The sequence below is a fragment of the Tupaia chinensis genome, unplaced genomic scaffold (assembly GCF_000334495.1).
Source record: "Tupaia chinensis unplaced genomic scaffold, TupChi_1.0 Scaffold148012_1, whole genome shotgun sequence".
NCBI classification, from domain to species: domain Eukaryota; kingdom Metazoa; phylum Chordata; class Mammalia; order Scandentia; family Tupaiidae; genus Tupaia; species Tupaia belangeri.
In genome coordinates this window covers 127,991-150,189 of record NW_006207862.1, presented here as the reverse complement: position 1 = coordinate 150,189, position 22,199 = coordinate 127,991, and the positions used below count along the sequence as shown (strand labels likewise).

At 39.9% G+C, this 22,199-nt stretch overlaps 2 protein-coding genes across 3 annotated transcripts in view; both read left to right on the top strand.

Annotated features, from left to right (window-relative positions):
* Positions 1 to 22,199, top strand: part of VCL (vinculin) — a 134,243-nt gene that overhangs the window by 15,237 nt on the left and 96,807 nt on the right. The window lies entirely within an intron of this gene.
* LOC106734061 (histone H2A.V-like) lies at positions 15,782 to 16,276 on the top strand. The gene is made up of 2 exons (XM_014584829.1): positions 15,782 to 15,901; positions 15,981 to 16,276. The coding sequence occupies exons 1-2, from the start codon at positions 15,782 to 15,784 to the stop codon at positions 16,266 to 16,268; spliced, it is 408 nt and encodes a 135-aa protein (XP_014440315.1). The 3' UTR covers positions 16,269 to 16,276.

Sequence of the window (22,199 nt, the reverse complement as noted above, 5' to 3'; positions counted from 1 at the left end):
TCGAACAATGGTCAACTGCACGGGAGTCCAGTGATATAGCCATTACGCCAGTGCTGGTCCCAAAATAATTCTTTTTTTTTTTTTTTTTTTTTAAGAGAGGTTTTTGCTATAAGTGTGTGGCACTCACCGGAGAGACAGAAAGGAAGAAATAACCCTCCAGGGGGATGACCATGCCGCAGTCCCTTCTCTAGTCTCCTCTCGGGATTTTGGACACACATGCGCTCGGTGTAAGTTTCAAACTGGCGAGTCAGGACTCAAACCATAGTCAACTACGTGGGAGTTCAGCAACATAATCATGCCATCAGCTGGTCCCTAAATAAATAATTATTTAAAAAGAAAAGTTATGGCTTTCCCAACAACCTAAGAAATTTAAATTTCTTTGATAGAAATATAAATTTAACTATATATGGATACACACATTCTTTTTCACTATTAGAAAAAAGAAAAGTCCAATCAGGATGGCAGGGTTGTTAAGGCAGCTGGATCCCACATGGTCAACTCTGTGGTTTAGTCCTAGACCTGCTGGCTTGAGGAACACACTGGACATGTATGTGTGTGTGCTTAAAATCCCCAAAGATGGGAGAAATGGAGAAGGGATTGTGACTTGACCATTCCCCATGGCAGGAGTGGGGGGGGTCAGTTGCTTTCTCACTTTATCTTTTTCTCCGTCTCCAGCCTGTTGACACACCCTCTGGCAAATTTAAAAAAAAAAAAAAAAAGAAGACACTAACCACCTCTAATTCACTTTTCTGCTCATGAATTTGCAAAGAAAAATGAGGAAACCCAGACTCTTACAAAATCCCACAACTTTATCTGGCATATGCTGTTCAAGGAGTTGTGGTCTAGTTGGCTAACTGCCGTTTCAGTGAGGCATGAAATAATTTCAAAAGAATGGGCTAGTTCCTGAAAGAACTAGTCTCAACATACTTATAAATACATAGAGTCAAATAATCATTGATTAAATTAGGTTCAGTGTGTGCACTGTGTCATACAGAGGGTTAGAGTATGACAGAGTTGGATGAAAGGGGATTAAGATGAGGGGACTTAAAGAAGTTTGTGAAAAAATGGAATTAAAGTACAAGTTTATTTTGGTGCATAAATTTTTTTGAAATCCTAGTGTGGTTTTTGCAAAGCATACTTTTCCATGAACGTTTTAAAGACTCTTCAGATAATTAGACATAAGAAATTGGAGATTCATTGCCTTCTTTCTAGTCCACTGTAAAAACTTTGTAGATTTTGTGTCCTCGTGTCTTTTGGATGATTGATGTGATTGTAGTTGCTCTTCTCCTTCCTTGCCTGCTCGCCTAGGGTGCCTCCCTTAAGTTTGTTGGTTTCTTGAGGACAAGGATTGGGTTAGGTTCTTGATATTTCTGGTTCTATGCTTATCGTAGTTCCTTAATTATGGTATGTGCTTTGATACTTGGTAAACTAGCTAGTCATTTTATGTTCTTGAGGGCAGTTCACTATCTCTTGCCTCCACTGGAAGGCATAGTAACTCTCTTTTCCTGACTTCAAATGTTGCTATATATCAAATTTATATGTAATCACAAAGGGAAATAGATTTGTAAATGGCATGATATTGTGCTGGTTAAATATTTTAGACTTCTAGATTACAAAAAAATTCTTTGTCACTTTTACGAAAAGTTAGCTCATTGGATTGGTATGAGTGTAGGGCGTGTGTATGTGTATAGAGGTGGTGAGTTTTAGAACTAAAGATGTTTTACAAATATCATTAAGTTGCAGAAAATAGAGTCTTTGACCCTTAGAGAATTCCCCATTGGTAAAATTTCCAGTCCAATGTCTTTCAAGAGGAAAGTGGTTGAATTTCACTGCAGTTCTTACCACATCTGGCCACATTCCAAGTCTTCCTTCTTTTGAAATAAGCTTAAATTATTCCCATGAGTAAGATTGCTGTGAAGAAAGACAAATGGCATGTTGAGAGTTGAGGGACTTCTATTATTTAGCTTCCCTATGTTTCCAGCCTTGTCACTGTCCCTTTCCCATCCTTGGAAACTGGCTCATCTTTTATCCACCAGGTGGACAAACATATTTTTATTCATGCAGTTAATGTAGATAGGGATATACGAATGGGCTAGTAGAAAATATCTAGACTAACAACATCTCCCCAAATAGAAAAGTTATTTATTATATTCTAGCTATGCATATTACTAGGTATTGTGAATGATGCTAGTATGTATAAGATATTGTCCCTGGGGCTGGCAGGTGGTATGGTGCTTAAGGTGCTGGACTCCCACATGACCGACCAAGGTTTGAGTCTCGGACCTGGTGGCTTGCTCTCTCAGTTTCTCTTTCTCTTCTTCTCTTGTTAAATTAAGAAATAATAATAAGGGAACCAGCAGTTAGCGTAATGGCTATGTCGCTGGATTCCCACATAGTCGACCGTGGTTCGTGTCCCGGACCCGGTGGCTTAAAAAAAACTCACGCCGGGCGCGTGTGCGTGCGTGCCCAAGATCCCGAGAGGAGAATGGAGGAGAAGGGATTGCGGCGTGACCATCCCCCCTGGGGGGTGATTTCTCGCTTTCTGTCTCTATGTCTCTCTCTGTCTGGCGAGCGCACGCGCCCTATAGCGAAAAAAAAACCTCTCCAAAAAAAAAAAAAAAAGAATTACTTGAGACCTGCCAATGGCATGGTGTTTAAGGGTGCTAGATTCCCACATGGCCAACTCAGCGTGGTTTGAGTCTTGGACTTTGGTGGCTTGCTTTCTGTGTCTCTCTCTCATCCTGTACCTCTCTGGTCAAATTAAAATAAGTAAATAAATAAATAAAGTTATATAAAATAATTCTAAAAAAAGAATTATTTAACTTTATTATTATTATTTTTTAATTTGATATAGGGCATCTGGGCTCACCAGAGAGAGACAGAGAAGAGAGAAAAAGTGAGAAGGAAAGCTGCCAGGTCTGAGTCGGCCATGTGGGAGCCTAGCACCTTAACTACTACACCATCTTCTAGCCCCACTAAATGTGTTTGCATTTTTTCCAAAGAATAGTGCTTCCTGTGGGTGTTCATATGTACTTTTCTTTCTGCCTAAACTACTCTTCGGTACTTTTTTACTTGACTAATTTCTAAAAATCCTCAGGTTCCATTTTAAGAGTACATTTGGGGACCAGCAGTTGGTGTGATGACTATGTTGCTGGACTCCCATGTAGTCAACCGTGTTTCAAGTTCCAGACCCAGTGGCTTAAACTCAAGTTGGGTGCGTGTGCGTTTGTGCCCCAGATCCTGAGAGAAGAATGGAGGAGAAGGGATTGTGGCATGGCCATCCACCCTGGGGGGGTGATTTCTCACTTTCTACCTCTCTGTCTCTCTTTGTCTTTCTGGCGAGCACATGCGCCCTATGGCAAAAATCTCTCCAAAAAAATAAAAGAGTATATTTGTTTTAGGGACACTTTCCCTGGCTATCTCTAAACTAAGGTAGGTCCCTTTATCATGTGGTTTCTATATTTTTTCCTTATGTTTATCATGATTGTAATTAGTTATATATTATTAATTAATTAATTATTGTTTAACATCTTTCTCCTCACCAGAGCCCTTGGGGCAAATATTGGCTGTGTTATGTTTGTCCCTGAATTTTTAGCACCCATCATGATGCTTGACATATTACTATGTCTTGAAAAATACTCATTGAATGAACAAGTAAGAAGACCATTTGCTTTTTCCCTACCACTGTTGTTTTAGGCTTCTTTAGATAAATATGTATCATGCTTGAGCAAATCTTTGTAGAATTTAACTGCCAATTAGGAAAGTAACTATAAATCATTGCTTAGCAAAGGGTGTTGCATGCAATAAGACCACCCAGTTCATGTTTCCTGAATGAATAAATTCCAGGATCCTGGGGTGCAGATGGAAATAATCCTGTCCAGCCCAACACAGGATTATACAGAATTTGTAGGTTTAAATACAAATAAAACAGAATCCGAATTCTCTATTAGTTTTGATCCTTTGCAAATGACCAGAATAGTCACATCTAACAAAATGTATCGGTAATAGAATCTGTTAGCAAATATCAAAATCAGACTTTACATACAGATACTAGATAAATCAACATAGAAACATGTCAAGAATCATGGGAGGCAGTAGAATGTAATAGTTAAGAATTAAACTCCTTAGACTCAAATCCCACCATTTATACCTTTAAAATAAGTAACATTGAGGAAGTGATTTAATCTCTATTTCTCATGGTTCTCTGTAAAACAAGATTGTGCCTGAATCATAGAGTTATTGTGAAGGTTAAGTGAGTTTGTTAAAATGTTTAGAGCAATTTTTGACACATAGTTAATAACTCAATGAGTATTAGATATTATCATTAACAATTATGTTTCAATGATTTTAAGTCACATATTAAATGTTAGTCTAACGAAAAGGCAGTTTTGATTTTTTTTTTTAATTTAATGTCTAAGCGTAGTTTCTAACTTTTACTCAACAAGGCAAAATGCCAATGAAAGCTTTCAGTAGAATTCCATATGTTGTGGAATATACAGTTCTACCAACTGTGGGGAAAATATCACTCACAGTTTTAGGTGCCTGAACCTTTTTTGATTGCTAGTTTCCCATAGCAGTCATTTACATTTTTAATAGCTGTCTCTTTTGTTTGTAGCAATAATGAGGGGAAACATGTATAATCCCTGCCACTACCTCCCTCCAATTTAGAAGTTAGAACTGGGGATTAGGATTTGAGATTTTAGCCTAAGCAAAAGTAAGATAGAATCAATCTTCTAGATAAATCTGAGAAGTATGGTGCATTTGTGAAATAGAATTCATCATATTCTGAAATAGCCAATTTAGCTTATTAAGTGTTTTTTAAATAATTACTTTATTTAACTTTATTATTATTATAATTTTCCAATTTGACCAGAGAGAGACAGAGAAAGGGAGAGAAAGAGAGAGAAAGCAAACCACCAGGCCCACGACTTGAACTGTGGTCAGGCATGTGGGAGTCCAGTGCCCTTTAACCATGATACCACCGCCAGCCCCCTTGTTTATTAAATATTATCATTTTTTTGAGGCAGGGAGAGGTTTTTGTTATAGGGCACATGCGTTCGCCAGAAAGACAGAGAGAGACAGAGAGAAAGAGAGAAATCACCCCCCAGGGGGGATGGCCACACTGCAATCCCTTTCTCCTCCATTCTCCTCTTGGGATCTTGGACACACAAGCACATGCGCCCGGTGTGAGTTTAAGCCACCGGATCCAGAACTTGAACCACAGTCGACTACATAAGAGTCCAGCAACATAGCCATTATACCAACTGCTGGTCCCTAAATATTACAAATATTAAATGAGTATTTAATTAATAATTTATATTATGTCAGATAATGGTCTAGCTCAGTATCTCTTGCTTGAAAGAAAGACTCTTTCAGATGGCCTATCAAACATGGGAGTAGGAGAGTAGAAAATGAAATTCAGGAGATCACACTACTAGTTTGGAAGTTATACCCACTATTTCTAGTCCTTCTAGACATTTTTAAACCATGTATACTTCAAAGTCAGATTTTAAAAGAACTTTTATTCCATTGCCCCTTGTATACTATTGTGTAAGATTTTTTTGTCTTGATTTTTTCCCCACGGATTAGACACTGTTGTCTTACCTACTTAATCCAAGGTTACCATTTTCTTTTCTTTCCCTTTATCTCACTTTTTACTTGCCAGAGAGAGGAAAAGGGAGAAAAGCACCCCCAAGTGGGGTGTGGTCACTGCATAGTCTCCTCTCTATCCCATCAGGCTTTTGGGCACATACTCATACACCCAATATATTTTTCAAGCTGGCCAGGATTCTAAATATAGTCAGCTATGTAGGATCCCACTCCCATAGCCACTCTAGGTTTTTATTTGCCTGAAAATATCTTTATTTTGCCTTTTCTTTGAAAGATTATTGGCTATATAAGTCTAGACTGATAGTAATATTTTTCCTAGTACTTTGAAGATATTATATCCAGTGTGTTCTAATCAGCTATCATTCTAATTGTTATTTTGCTGTAGGTTATTATAATTTCCCCCTTTTTTTTCTTAAGTAATTATTAATTTAATTTAATTTATTATTATTATTCAGTTAGACCAGGGGAAGACAGAGAGAGAGAGTGAGAAAGCAAGTCGCCAGGCCTGGGATTCGAACGGTGGTCAGCCTTGTGGGAGTCCAGTGCCTTAACCACCATCAACTGCTAGCCCTCTCCCTATGTTTTTTAAGATTTTACTCGTCTTTAGTTTTTTTTTTTTTAATTTTTGTTATAGAGAGCATCTCTCTCTGGAGACAGAGACAAAGAGAGAGAAAGTGAAAAATTACCTTCCGGGAGGATGGCCACATTGTAATCCCTTTTCTCTTCTGTCAGAATTTTTGGTATGCACACACATGCACCCAGAGTGATTTTCAAGCCCCTGGGTCCAGGACTCAGACCGCATAGTTGACCATGTGGGACCCAGCCTCCTTAACCTCTATGCTGCCTGCTGGCCCTTTGTCTCTTAGTTTTCTTTCTTTTTTTCTTTTCTTTTTTTTTTTGGAGAGGTTTTGCTATAGGGCATGTGCACTCTTCAGAAAGACAGAGAGAGACAGAGATATAGAAAGCAAGAAATCACCCCCGGGGGGATGGCCATGCCACAATTCATTCTCCTCCATTCTCCTCTCCGGATCTTGGGCACTCATGCACATGCGCCCGGCGTGAGTTTAAGCCACTGGGTTCAGGACTTGATCTGCGGTCGGCTACATGGGAGTTCAGCGACATAGCCATTACGTCAATTGTTGGTCCCCCTTTGTCTCTTTCTTTAAGTTTAAAAAAATGTTTTCTGTGGTAGAATATACATAACATAAATTTTATCTTTTTAATAATTTTTTAAGTGTACAGTTCTGCAGCATTAAGTACCTTCACATTGTTGTACAACCATTACCAACACAAACCTCTGGAACCTTTCCATTTTCTCTCCCTTTTCCCTGCCCCTAGCAACCACCATTATACTTTCTCCCTGTACTTATTCAACTCTAGATACCTTATGTAAATAGAGTCACACGGTATTTGACCCTTTGTGATTGGCTTATTTCACTTGACATGATAATGTATTCAAGGTTCATTACTGTTGTAGCATGTCAGAATTGCCTTCCTTTTTTAAAGCTGGATTATATTCCATGGTATGTATATACCATACTTTATCCATTCATTCATCCATCAGTGGGCATTTGGGTAGCTTCCACTTTGGCTATTATGAGTAATGCTGCTATTTCATCACGCTTTTTATGCTTTACGAAGCCTGGATTCTATTCCTGAGAGATATAAGCTTCTGATGGACTTGGGCTGGGATTGCGAACCAGTTCATCAGCCTTTGAAACCAGGGAGCAAACATATACTCAAAGGAGGCCAAAGGCCCTTTTGCAGACTATGGTGGGAAAATAGAAAGGGAATAATTTGTTTTTTTTTTAGGCAGGCTTTCTGATTATTTTCTTTGTTTAGATTTGCTATAGGGCACAGGCACTCACGAGAGAGAGACAGAGAGACAGAGAGAGAGAGAGAAAGGGAAAGTGAGAAATCATCACCCCAGCGAGGATGGCCACTCTGCAGTCCTTTCTTCATTCTCTCAGGATTTTGGCAACACATGCACATGGACCCGATGTGTTTCTCAAGCCACTGGGTTTGGAATTCGATCTGTGCAGTTGGCCACGTGGGATCCAGCAGCCTTAATGACCACACCACCTGGCTGGCCCATGGGCTTTTTGATTTTTAGAATTGACTTAAAAAAGAAATTCTAGAAATTTCTTAGCAAGTTGTCAGGCCTGGGATTCAAACTGTGGTCAGCCATGTGGGAGTCCAGTGCTTTAACCACCATGCCACTTGCTAGCCCCTCTCCCTTTTTGAATTTTGCCTTTTCCCTGATTTTATTCCCTCCCTTTGGAACACTAATTAAAATAAATTGGATTTTCTTCATTCTATCCTCCATGTCTCTTAACAGTTTATATTTTTCATTTGGTAATTTCTTCACCTCTTTAGATTTGCTAATTCTCATGCAGTTGTGCCTGATATGCCATTTATCCTATCTACTGAGTTTTTCATTTAAATGACAGTATTTTTCCCTTCCAGAATTCCATTTGGATCTTTTTAAAAATCTGCTATAGTTTTGATAGTCTCTTGTTCTTAATTATGTTTATAAAAACCGCCTCTGGTGAATGCATGTTCCCTCTGACAATTCAAAAAAGTAAAGAGAGAGAAAAAAATCCAGAGTAATATGCTTAGAATGATCCCTTTTGTTTTAATAGTGTGCTATAAGTGGTATATACTAAGATGTGATGGAATTTCAGGTTAAATTTTTTTTCTTCACATTGCTTTTACCCTAACAAGGAACATGTGCCACTTTCGAGATAAGAAAGATAAGTCCAATATTTCCCCCCATCTTTTTGTTGTCATTATTTGCATTCTTCCCACTGCCTGGAATTGCCCTTCCTCTCCTGTTGGAAGAGGCCAGATGCCACTCTCTCCATGAAGCCATGTCTACACTACTGAGGGAATTACTCTCGCCTTTCTTTGTGTTCCTGTAAGACTTGCCTGTGATTCTTAATAGATACTGTCATGAATCTGAACTACTTGTATTCATGTCTGTTTCCACCTCTCCTTCCTTCAACTCCCACCCAGTTTTCCAAATTTGAGTTCTAGAATCCCATTCCCATAAAGTGAGATTACTTGCAAAGTACTTAGAAACTTTAAAGATGAATCAGTTGGATTCACAGCCCTGAAATTTTTTTCTCTGTCAGAACAAGAAAGGATAGATAAAGATTCTGAGTCATAGTCAGCAGAGTGCTTTTAAAATACTCAGAGCAATGATGTATCTCTGTATACCAGATGAATACTCTTTCCTATTTGGGAAGTCTCTGGAGTCAAAGGAGCCATAAATAAATAAACATCCTCTCTAAAACTGCAGTATTTATTGCATCTCTAAACCTAAAACATGAACGCAACATTTTACCTAACATACACAAGAAAAGTATCTCTGAGCAGGGAGCTCCAGCTTGGGCTATTCTAATGCAGCCATAAAAAGGCAAGTTCCTGTATTAGTCTATTGTGCTCATGTATCATACAACATTGATGGCACTGAGGAATGAGAAGGAAAAAAAAATCTTTTCCCTCCTTCTTGTCTGTAAATTATCTGTCTTTATACTGGCCAAATAAATAAACCTTTTCTTTTATTCAAGTAATGTCCAGTTGATCTTTCCATGTATTTTTTCTTCTCGTACTTCTTTAAAACTTCTAGCCTAGTTTAGGCTGATTGCTATTTTCTCATCTCTTCTTTCCATTCATTAGTACCAAGTAAATCTTCTTAAGTACAGCTTAATGCCAATACTTTCTTGCTCAGAAACCATCTATGCCTCCTCCTCCTCATTATCTTCTAGATTAAATTCCTTATTTTAGCTCTTAAAAGGGCTTATCATACTCCTAACCCCATTCTGGTCTTAGTATTTCTCTATGAAGAGCAGGAGTCAGCAAACTGTAGCATGCCAAACTTTGTACTGCCCAGAAGCTAAGAACAGTGTTTATATTTTGAAATATTTGGAATTAAAAGGAGAATAATATTTTATGACATGTCAGATTATGCAAAATTAACATTTTAGTGTCCATAAAGAAAGTTGTGGTTAGCCGGTGGCTTGGTGCCTTGGTGGTTAAAGCGACTGGCTGGATCCCACATGGCTGACTGCATGTTTCAATTCTGGACCCCATGGCTTGAAAGACACACCTGAGTTCTGCGCTCATGTGCCCCAAATCCCAAAAGGCAAGAGAGAGATGGAGGAGACGTGATTGTGCTGTGACCATGCCCCATTGAGGGTGTTTTCTCCTCTCTCTCTCTCTGTTTCTCTCTGCAAGTGCACGCACCCTCTGGTAACTCTAAAAAAGGGTCTATTGAGACACTTGTGTGTCTATTTATTTACATATATTTTATGGCTACTTTCATCATAACATTTCCTTTTTATTTATTTATTTATTTATTTTTGGAGAGGTTTTTGCTATAGGGTGCGTGCACTCGCCAGAAAGATAGAGAGACATAGAAACGTAAAGTGAGAATTCACCCCTCAGGGGGGATGGCCACACCACATCCCTTCTCCTCCATTCTCCTCTCAGAATCTTGGGCACGCACAGGGTTCGGGACTTGAACCACAGTCAACTACATGGGAGTCCAGTGACATAGCAGAATGGAGGAGAAGGGATTGTGGCGTGGCCATCACCCCTGGGGGGTGATTTCTCGCTTTCTGTCTCTCTGTCTCTCTCTGTCTGTCTGGCGAACGCATGTGCCCTATAGCAAAAACCTCTCCAAAAATAAAAATAAAAATAAATTAATTGCCAGCAGGTACATGCATTTTCCAGAGTGAGATGGAGAGACAAAGAGAGGGAGGAAGAAAGTGCCCCTTAACAGAGCATGTTTATACCAATTCTTTCTCCATTTGCACATTCTGTGTGAATTTGGAGCATGCACACATGCACACTCAATATTTGTGTTTCTTTTTTCCCTGCAGCTACCAGGGCCAGGATTTGACCACACAGTTGACCATGTGAGATCCAGCTCCCTCACCACTGAACTATGGGCTGGCCCTACAATATTTCCTCTTAACAACAGTGTTGATAACTTGTGACAGGCAGTATGGTCTGCAATGCCTAAAATATTTACTATCTGGCCCTTTATAGAAAAAAATTGGCAACCCTCAGCCTAGAAGCATAGATTCAGAGTTGGATATAGACCTCAGAGATGTTCTAATTCAATTCCCTCCTTTAAAAATGAGCAAACGTGTTCTCAGATACAATCAATGTATTTCTTTTCTTTCCTTTTTTAAAGATTTTTACCATAGCAATAGGGCGAGACAGTGAGAGGGAAAGTGAGAAATCACCCCCTCCCCCCAGGGGGATGGCCGTGCCACAATCCTCTCTCCTTTAGTCTCCTCCCAGGATTTTGGGCATATATGCACACACACCTGCAGTGATTTTCAAGCTGCTGAGCCTGGGACTCAAACCGTGGTTGGCCATGTGTGCAGCATCTCAACCACCATGCCACCTGCTGGCCTCAATGTGTTTCTAACAATATTCCTTTGGCAGTGGAGAAGCCAAAATCAGAATCCGCTGCTGATTTTACCTACCACGTTGGTCTCCCACCTCCCATTAAGTCTGGATGAGCCTAGTGAGATTCTTTGTGCTTCATGAACAAACTTTAGTGTGCTCGCTTCTGCTTCAGTACACACTGTATATTCTTCCAAGATGGCTTTCTCCCTTCAGAAATTTTACCTATGTTTTAAGAGTCAATTCACATACTGACTCCCTGATCCCAAAAGCTAGATGAGCTTTCTGTCCACTTGACCCTGAATAGTGCCAAGTTATACCTCCCTCTAGGTACGATAGTTGATGTGGTCCTGATGCTGTTCTAGGCTATATGCTCTAATACTGTGCATCTTTGTGTCACCAGAGAAGTGTCACTTGCATAGTATCTTATACATAAAATTCTTAGATCAAAATTTCAAGAATGAATCTAAAAAGGACAAGATGCAAGAGATACATTAAACATCTCTAATTTATTTCTCTTTTTAGCATAATGGCTATGTTGCTGGACTCCCATGTAGTCGACCACAGTTCAGTCCCGGACCCGGTGACTTCAAACTCACGCCGGGTGCGTGTCAGTGGCTTAAAACTCACGCCGGGCGCGTGTGCGTGCGTGCCCAAGATCCCGAGAGGAGAATGGAGGAGAAGGGATTGCGGCGTGACCATTCCTCCCTGGGGGGTGATTTCTCGCTTTCTGTCTCTCTGTCTCTGTCCGTCTGGCGAGTGCACGCACCCTATAACTATAAAAAAAAAAAAAAAAAAAAAAGAATTAGAAATGGGAATAGCAGATAGCATAATGGTTATGTCATTGAACGCCCATGTAGTAGATTGCAGTTTGATTCTCAGACCTGGCAGCTTAAACTCACACTAGGTGCGTGTGTATGCCTGCCCAAAATCCCAAGAGGAGAATGGAGGAGAAGGGATTGTGGCATGGCCATCCCGCCCTGGGGGGTGATTTCTCACTTTCTAGCTCTTTGTCTCTCTGTGTGTCTCTGGTGAGTACACACACCCTACAGCAAAAAATTCTCTAAAAGAAGAAAAGAAAGAAGAAACAAAGAAAAAGAAGATATTTTTAATGGAATCAGCTATTTAGGAGAACTCAGAAAGAATTTATATCAGATCTCCCCAGCAATTAATGAAGTATATTTGCCCGGGGAGACACTTTGGATTTCTTAAGAGGACTAGCTAACTATGTGATGGTTATTTAAATCTTTAGTATATTTATTGATTAATAGGCATATAGAAACTTGCCTGCTAAGGTAGGAATTCACATTTTTTTTCTTTTTCCTTCTTTTTTTTTAGGTTTTTGTCATAGGGTACATGCACTCACCAGAGTGAAAAGTCACCCCTCAGGTGGGATGGCCATACTGCAGTCCCTTCTCCATTTTCTTCTTCCAACTCTCTTTTGGATTTTTGAGCACACCTGTACACATGCCTGGTGTGATTTTCAAGCTCTGCTGGGTTTGGGTCTCAAACTTCAGTTGGCCATGTGGGAGTCTAGGGTCTTAACCACCACACCACCTGCTGGCCCCAGAAATTCACATTTCAAAATCAATTTTGACAATGAAAACCTGACAAATTCTCTCTTAGTGTTCGTGCCTCTTACGGATTTACTATGTGCCAGTTACTGCTTGTCATGGCTATGAGGGAAAAAATAGTCATAGCCCCCCGAGTCACAGATTCCTAATTTGCTCTCTATTTGAAGCATCTACTAAAGATTATATTCAGATTATCCAGTGTTCTTTTCCTCCTCATCTACATTTACAAATATACAATATTTATTTATTTTAAATATTTATTTAATTTTATTTATTACTATTATTATTTTTCAATTCATCACAAAGACAGAGAGAGAGAGAGGGAAAGTGAGAAAGCAAGCACCAGGTCTAGGACTTGAACCATGGTTGGCCATGTGGTAGCCCAGTGCCTCAATCACTATGCTACCTACTGGCCCCACAAGAGTGATTTAACTATAACTCTATCTCTCCATCCTTGGGCATATATGCAAATGTTCCTAGCATGTTCTTTGAGCCATCAGGCTGGGATTCAAATTGCAGTTGGCCATGTGGGAAACAGTTTCCTTAACTACCACAATTAGAAGCGGCATATTTAAGTAATTTGTTTTTTAGGAGAGATTTTTGCTATAGGGCATGTGTACTCGCCAGAGGGACATAGAGAGAGACAGAAAATGAGAAATCACCCCCTAGGAGGGATGGCCACTCTGCAGTCCCTTCTCAATTCTCCTCTCAGGATTTTGGGCACACACGCACATGTGCCCAGCATAAGTTTTAAGCCATCAGTCCGGAACTTGAACCATGGTCAACTTAGTGGGAGTCTAGCGACATAACCATTTTGCCATCTGCTGGTCCCAAGTAATGTTTTATAATAACTAAGAAAACTTGAAAAAGAAAAGGAGATTATGAGTGACAAAAATTATTTTTATTTCCCCGTAATTATTGCTTGACTTTCTGTCATTAAAGGCAGGACCAAAAGGTAGGAGTTGGGGACTTGGATGTTATGTTACATAGTATTTGCTTATGTATGTTTGGAACCAAAATGGAAATGATTCTAAGTAGGATCTGATAAAATCAAAATGAGTGTAGGAATTTGCCACTTAATGTCTTGCTTGTAAGTGAGAAAGTGTACCTGAAAACAGGAAATGGAGTCAAGGGGCTTGGATTCAAATATAAGTTCTGTAATTTTCTGAAAAATAACCTCTCTGAGCATCTTTTTGTAAGTGAATAATTTGGAATAGATTGCAAAAGTTTTTCCTCTTTGTACAGGTCTCTGTGTTTCTTTGATGGAGTTAGAGAAAAAGTGGGTGGTGGGGAGAAGTCCCCTGGTGTTGTTGGCCTCTTTTATTGTTAATTTGTTGGCTCTGCAAAAGACAATGGTAAATGGTTGGGAAGTCTACAAAGCATCTTGAATTGAGGGAGTGAATGAAGCATTTGCACACTGGAAGCCTCTTCTTATAGTATCTTCATAAATAGGGATCTGGTGAGCAAGGCTGCTCTGCAAACATTTATCTAGCCTTAACTGATACACTCAATCTCATGTTGGGTTAGAATAGACAACTGTTGCCAAGGCAGCTTCACCTAAGTTCTAAGGAAAGTATGTGGCATTGCATGAGCCTGCTTGACATTAGAATTTGCTATGAACATGGTTCATCTGGTGTTTGATCCGTGTTTTTGTGACCTCATTGATGCACACTTAAATTAGTTTTTTCTATTGGTCAAAATTTGAACTTTAGGCACTAGTGGTTTGTCATTATTTTTTTTTAAAGAATTATCTTATTTAACTTTATTTATTTATTTTTTAAGCTATTTTTTCTTTCCTTTTCTTTCTTTCTTTTTTTTTTTTTTGGAGAGGTTTTTTTCTTATTGGGCACATGCGCTTGCCAGAAAGACAAAGAGAGACAGAGAGATAGAAAGCGAGAAATCACCCTCCAGGAGGGATGGTCACACCACAATCCCTTCTCCTCCATTCTCCTCTCAGGATCTTGGGCATGCATGCACACGCGCCCGGCATGAGTTTAAGCCCCCAAGTCCAGGACTCGAACCGCAGTTGACTACATGGGAGTCCAACGACATAGCCAGTACGCTAACTGCTGGTCCACACTTTATTTATTTTTAAATTTGACCAGAGAGGGACAGAGTGAGAGAGAGAGAGGAAGAGAGAGAGAGAAAGAGAAAGTAAGCCACCAGGTCTAGGACTCAAACTGTGGTTGGCCATATAGGAGTCCAGCCCCCTTAACCACCACGCCAACTGCTGGCCCCCAGTTTGTCATTATTTTATAAATTGTTATTTACTAACAAATTTTAGAATTAAGTCTCTATTTTTCTGAAGGCAATGCATACTTGGTTTTTGAAAATCCTGAAAAGTACAAAGATTAAGAAGAAAGTAAATATCATCTTAAACTCTACTTTCTAGATGTTTTCCTTCTAGTAATTTTCTCAGTGTGGATGCATTTATTTGGGGGACAGTTTGGCATTAGTGAAATAGTTGTGACTTAAGTAAGATTTCATTTAGCATTCATGATATTAAGCCACTTACCTAATGCACTATGCTAATTCATTTTGAATCTTGTTTGTTAAACCAGATGGCACAACCTTGATGCCTGCAGGGGCTGAATAGATAATTAATGAACCAGTCCAGTTGTAGGACACTGAGTAATGGGGGGAGGGGGGCTGTGATATATTGAAAAATGTGGGTTCTGACTGGAAGAAGTTAGTGCCATTTCCAGCTTCTTGCTGTCATGTGGAAACGGGGACTAGTATTTCCAGATCTTCCTAATTTTTAAAAAAGTCTAGAAGTCTTGATTTCTTTTTTCTTTTTTTATTTCTTTCTATAGGGGACATGCATTTGCCAGAGAGACAGAGAGAGGGAGAGAAAGCACCCTCCAGGGGGGCATAACCATGCTGCAGTTCTCCTCCAGTCTCCTATTGGGATTTTGGGTATGTACTCACACGCACTCAGGTGTGATTTTCAAGCCACTGGGTCTAGACTCTAATCGAGGAATTGGCCATTTGGGACCCAGTGCTTTAACCTCTGTGTGACCTGCTGGCCCCTTGATTTATTTTTAATATGAAAGTTCCCATTAAAAAAACGACTGTTCAGGAGAAACAAAATAGGTCTGTGTTTTGCACTTGGTCCATAAACTGTCTTCTGACATAAATGCTTTTCAGTCTTTCTCATAGCTGTTTTACTAAAGAAAATGCTCACAGAGGAGCTGATTAAGAAATTTCAAAGAACAACTTTGGGAGCTTTCCACCCTGTGGAGACACTGATAGAGTTATTCAGTATAGGAATGATAAAAGCCACCTACAAGGATCAGGCAATGGCATGAATGAATGAAATGAGCTGGATGATAAGATTCCAGGGAGTGGAGAGCAGAAGCAGGGTGAGGGCAGCAGCTGGAGGGCACATGGAAGAGCAGAGGCAGAGCTGGAAAGAACAGTGGAAAAGCCAAGGCTAAGGCAGTGTCTTGCTCACGTAGAGCTGGGCTGCAGGTACTGGAGCTGGCAGGTAACATCTCCAAGGATCTCAAAGTGAAGGGCATCACTCTGCGACACTTAGAGCTTGCAATCTATGGTGATGAAGAGTTGGATTTTCTCATCAAGGAGACTGTAGCTGGGGATGGTGTGATCCCTCACATCCACAAATCTTTGATTGGAAAGAAGGGACAGCAGAAAACAGTTTAGAGGACTGTTGTAACCAGCCCTGTTCCTCCCCAACATTGTACTGTAACAGAAGAAATAATGTGGACATGTGAAATTTTAAAAACCAGTTACATGGAAGAGCATAGACAATTATTGTAGACATGATTAAAGAAACATTTGTATGTTCTTAGACTCAAAGCTTGATAAAAGTACTATTTCATTTGGTGTCAGTTTTATGTTGATTGGCTAGGTTTCTCCCATGTGTTTTATACACAAATAGAATTGATAAGCCAGTTTTTACAAAATATTGATTTGTCTCAAAACTGTTCTTTTCCTGATATATTGGAAATATTTTACTCAAACTTTGGAATGTGTTAAATTCCAAATTGATTATTCAGAATAATCACAGAACTGAAAGGGGAAATGTAACTCTCCCCCATCTGATACCATGATAGAATCTTGGGCATCATTCACTTCTAGTAATGCTGCTATATTATATACCACCACAAAAGAAATTGCCATTGCTGCCATGACATTCCGGTGAGCCACATTCCAATTTCATAGAGGCTAGAAAATGGGCATAGATGATTGAAATGGGTTGTTTGACTCTTTACTGAGCACTTACCATGCGCTAGGCCCTGTGTTAAATCCTCTCTGATCAAGACATTCTGTTAATTGTGCTTTACAAATGTGGAGCCTGAGACTCACAGAAATGAAAGCATTTGCCAAAAAACATGCAACTAGTAGACAGAAAGTGACTTCACTAAGGTTCAAACTTCAATCTGGTTGACACTTACCTGAGTGCTTAAAGTTCCAGCATTCTTGAGTGATCTTTATTGATAAAGTAACATTCAGTAATTAGTACAATCTTTTTTTAAAAAAAAGAGAGGAAAAGTAAGAAAGCAAGCACCTGGGTCCAGGACTTGAACTGTGGTTGGACATGTGGGAATCCAGCACCTTAACCACCATGCCATCTGCCGGTCCTCATGTGAGTTTTAAGCCACTGAGTCTGGGTCTTGAACTGTGGTTGGCCATGTGGGAGTCCAGCAATGTAACTGATATGCCATCTGCTGACCCCTAGTATAAATTTTTTTTTAATTATTTTTTGGGACCAGTAGTTGGCGTAATAGCTATGTCGCTGGATTCCCACATACTTGACCGTGGTTTGAGTCCCAGACCTGGTGGCTTAAACTCACACTGGGCAAGTGTGCGTGTGTGCCCAAGATCCTGAGAGTAGAATAGAGGAGAAGGGGTTGCGGTTTGGCCATCTCCCCTGGGGGGTGATTTTTCACTTTTTGTCTCTCTGTCTCTGTCTTTCTGGTGAGCACACGTGCCCTATAGCAAAAACCTCTAAAAAAATAAAATAAAATAATTTTGCTTTGTTAGTTTCTTCTTTTTCAAAAATTACAAGGAGTTATTTGAATGCATCTACTATCAAACCAGTAAGATAACATTTATGCATCTATCATTTTCAGAATTGTTGGTAACTTGAGCATATTTCCCCCAAATAACCTTGTTGTGTCACAAGGCCCAAGTCGCTCATGTTCACCTCAATGACAGTACCTTTGGTGATAACACCCAAAGTTGTATATAGTGGGGATGAGGGATTCTTCTTTACACCACATATTGGCAGGCAAAAGGTGGCTTTCAGTTCAGGATGTGTTAAGTGTGCCTTCTTGAAATGTAAGCCCATTAGCCTAATGAATCATTCATATTTAGGTGGTTTTCTAGTAAAGCCATCTCCAACAAAGCAAACTTTTATAGCCATCCTCTTCCATGACTCCTTTCTCTCTCCTGTTCGAATAACTTTTAATACTTCTGTTTCTCCCTGGGCTTGAACTTTGGCTAGAGGGACTTCCCATTTTCTCGCTTTCTCTTTCCGTATTTGTTTAATCATATTGGAAAGTACTTTAGCTCTGGACTGTCCTTCTCTGTCCAGCAGATAGGCAGGTACTGCTCCTTGTGAAGTCTTTTTGTCATTCTTTTGTTTGGTGTTCCTCTCTTTATGCATCTTCATAGTCTTTTTCATTTGTATTTTCTCAGCATGGTGCTGTTTATGACAGAGCTTAGCCTTCAGACCAATCATCTTTTTTGCCTTCTTTGAATGTTCATGAGCTTCCTGACTTTCTTTCTCTTTTTCTCATAGTAATCCAAACGACATCCATAGTGTTTACGATGTAATTCAATATATTCCTTTTGTGGCATGGTGACGGCTGCAGAGTAGCTGGGAGCAGCCTCCCAGACACAAAGAAGTTGTCAACTATCAGGCCTCCTAGAGCTATCATTTGAACAAGCAATTTAACACTTAGGTATACAACCAGGAGAGACGATAACGTATTCATACAAACCCTAGTGCACTAATGTTCATGGCATTATTTGTAATAACCAAAAATGAAAACTGTTCAGATGTCTATCAACTGATGCATGGATAGACAAAACGATTATCATACATGGAATATTATTTGGCAATAAAAAATAAATAAAGCACTGATATAATATGAAAGAAGTCAGATTTCATCTTTTATGATTCTACTTATGTCATATATCCAAAATATGCTGATCTGGAGAAGATGCAGAAAATAGATTGCTTAAAGCTGAGCAGGAGTGGAAAAGGTTGAAATTAAATGAGGGTAGGAAGTAAATGCTAATGGTTACTAGGTTTCTTTTTGGGGTAATGAAAATATTTAAAAAACTGATTGTAGGTGATGACTGCCAACTCTGGATTTATTAAAAACCATTGATCTCTCTTTGTGGGTTGATGCTATTGACTATTAAAATTATTCTTTTAGCTTTTGTGACACAGTTCTACCATTCCTTTTTCCCTCATCTCAGATATTTACTTTTAACTGTCTTCACTCGCTTGTTTTTTCACTAGCAACTTAATCTGTTGGTGGTATTGTTAACAGATGGGAGTGTGTCAAGCTGCATTGTGAAATCCCTGGTTCTTCGGGTCCAGATCACTAAAATTAGAGATATGTCCCTAGGTGCAAAATAAGACCGTAACCAAAGGTAAAGTAGGTAGATAAAAAATGATTTAATAGGAAAGAAAAGAAATACATCCAGAAGACCCCTGGGCAGGCAGACTGCCAAATGGCAACTGTACTTGGCACTGGTCAACCGTGATTTTATTACTAGAGGTTATGAATATTCATTAGTGGGAGGCCCATTATACTGGCTATGTCCTTCCTTTGAATTCGGATCCACACGTTTTTTTTCCTGCACCTGCGCATGTTCCTTACAGGTAAAGAATGAGGACTTTGATCACCTAATTGCGCATGCCCAATGCGAGCCAGGTTGCCCCAATTAGACTGCCCAATTAGTCCATAGCCCTAATGGAATTTAGGGTGTTGACCAGAACGCTTGCTTGGGTCTTTTTGATGAGAAAAATCTACGAATCATCCCTGTGTGCTTCCCTCAGGCCCCAAGGAAGGAACATGGCAAATTGCCTCGCCTCCTGGCGACCGGAGCTAGGTGAGCTTTTTGCTTTTCTCTTAGGGCTGCCCGCTCATGACTTACTGACTACCACAGTATTGGGTCTTGATTTCATTTATTGTCCATAGCTTTTATTGTTTCTGTTTATTTTGTGCTAGAGAGTGTACACACTCACCAGAGAGAGACAGAGAGAAGGAGAGGAGTAAGCATCCTCCATGGGGATTGGTCATGCTACAGTCCTTTCTCCCTTTGGCCACCATGTGCCCAGCATGTTTCTTAGGCTGCTGGATTTGGGACATGAACTTGGGATCAGCCATGTGGGATCTAACTGCCTTAACCACTAAGCTACAGAGCCAGCTCTGTCTATGGCTTTTAGAACCATCTGGCTGCTTGTTACTTTTGAATTCATTTCTCCAGTCCACGTGGATGTACTGAGAAACCATTTATTCTGTCACTATTGCATATCTCCACCTGAATATCAGGGTGCTAATTAGTTTCCCTTCCAGGTCTAGTTTTCTTCATATTACCTACTGACCCAGTCACTTGAACCAGGAGCTTAGGAGTTACCTAGATTTCTCTCCGACTTTCTATGTGAAGTGAGTGTCCTTATAGATGCCTTTCTTACATCTGACCTCCTATGTCCATCCACTCTGCTGCTGCTGTAGTTCAGTTTTAGTTTTTACTGAGATTCTAAGCTCCATGAGATCAGAGGCCACATGTGTTTTCTTCATTACTGTGTATAATGCTTGGTATGTTATATGTTATAAACATTTGTTGATTGAACTCAAAGGCAAACATATCTTCGTTATTTTTCTTCTCTCTGGTCCATTCTTGCTGCTGATTTTTTTCTGTTTGAAATGCGAACCATGAAATAATTTCTCATTGCTTAGAAGATAAAGTCCAAGCTCATTCAATCATGGGTACTCTGCTCTGATGATGTTATTTAATCTTGTTAACTTCTCAGAGGCTCCACCTCTTAATCTTATAGTTGGATTAAGTTTCTATTCTTGGGCCCACCAGCATTGGTGTACAGATAGCACTACTGCTTGAGCGGCTGGAAGCATCATGGGAGACTCAGGTTTGGTTCCCAGGCCAACTTGAATTCTCTGGGCATGGTTTTATGTACTGGCAGTCTGGGCTAGTTGTGAGGCTGAGGCAGATGGATCAAGACACAGGTAGACCTAGTCAAAAATTCCTATTTCTGTTTTTCTGCCTTTCCTCCTTTCTCTTCTCTCTCTCATTAAATAAGAAAAAAAAATGAAAGAAAAGAAAAGAAAAAGTTTCCATCCTCTTAATATTGTTACAACCAATACAACAAAATTTCTTTCTTTTTTTTTTTTTTTGGAGAAGTTTTTGCTATAGGGCACATGCACTTGAAAGAAAGACAAAGAGAGACAGAGGGATAGAAAGCCAGAAATCACCCCCTGGGGGGATGGCCATGCCACAATCCCTTCTCCTCCCTTCTCTTGGGATCTTAGGCACGCATGTACATGCGCCTGGCATGAGTTTAAGCCACCAGGTCCAGGACTCGAACCACAGTCAGCTACATGGGAGTTCAGTAGCATAGCCATTATACTAACTGCTGGTACATTCAAACCATAGCAGGCCACTTTCTGCTTCTTCAGCTTCCTATTTTCTCTCTACCTCCTGTCCATCCAATATCCTGTGTGCCAGCCATGTGGACCTATTTTCTTTGACCTTACCATGCTTTCTCATATGCTGCCCAGCTATCTGGAAAACACTCTTTTTAATTTATTATTTTAATTTAAATTCTTTTAATCCGGAAGAAATCTTATCCAGCCTTCCTAGAGTTTCTTTTCCTCTGTGAAACCTCTTATAAACCACTGATACAAACCTGAATCTCAGATGTAACTGTTAGAGCTTGCATTACTCTATGTTACAGTTATTTGTTTATATAGTTGTCTTGTCTATGAGGGGCAAGGGCTGAGTCTCACTTAAGTTGCATCTCCATCACACAGTGATATACAGTATCCAACACAGGAATTACTCAGCAAGTGTTTGACTAAGTGAATCATTAAACTGGAAATCAGAGTAGATGGAAATTCAACTTTTTCTGGATATGTGACCTCTTAAACAGCTAACTTGCTGACCATCTGTGACTGATAAACAAAGAATATCAGTGAGGAGTAGATGGATTACAAGTCTTTCACCACTATAGAAGTGTTGCTGATGGTCACATACATTATTATTATTATTATTATCCTTGTATGGCCTGGACCTGGCACTGGACACAGCTGCATATCAGAATGGTGGTTCAGGGGACCAGCAGTTAGCATAATGGCTATGTTGCTGGACTCCCACATAGTCGACTGCGGTTCACGTCCCAGACCTGGTGGCTTAAAACTCACGCCAGGTGCGTGTGTGTGCGTGCCCAAGGTCCCGAGAGGAGAATGGAGGAGAAGGGATTGCGGTGTGACCATCCCCCCTGGGGGATGATTTCTCACTTTCTGTCTCTATGTCTCTCTCTCTGTCTGGCGAGCGCACGTGCCCTATAGTGAAAACCTCTCAAAAAAAAAAAAA

Bases quoted from the DNA above. Each gene is read 5' to 3' on its own strand.
- LOC106734061 (XM_014584829.1), top strand. From the start codon at position 15,782: ATGCTCACAGAGGAGCTGATTAAGAAATTTCAAAGAACAACTTTGGGA. The intron at 15,902-15,980 runs GCAATGGCATGA...TGAGGGCAGCAG, and splicing joins AAGCCACCTACAAGGATCAG to CTGGAGGGCACATGGAAGAG.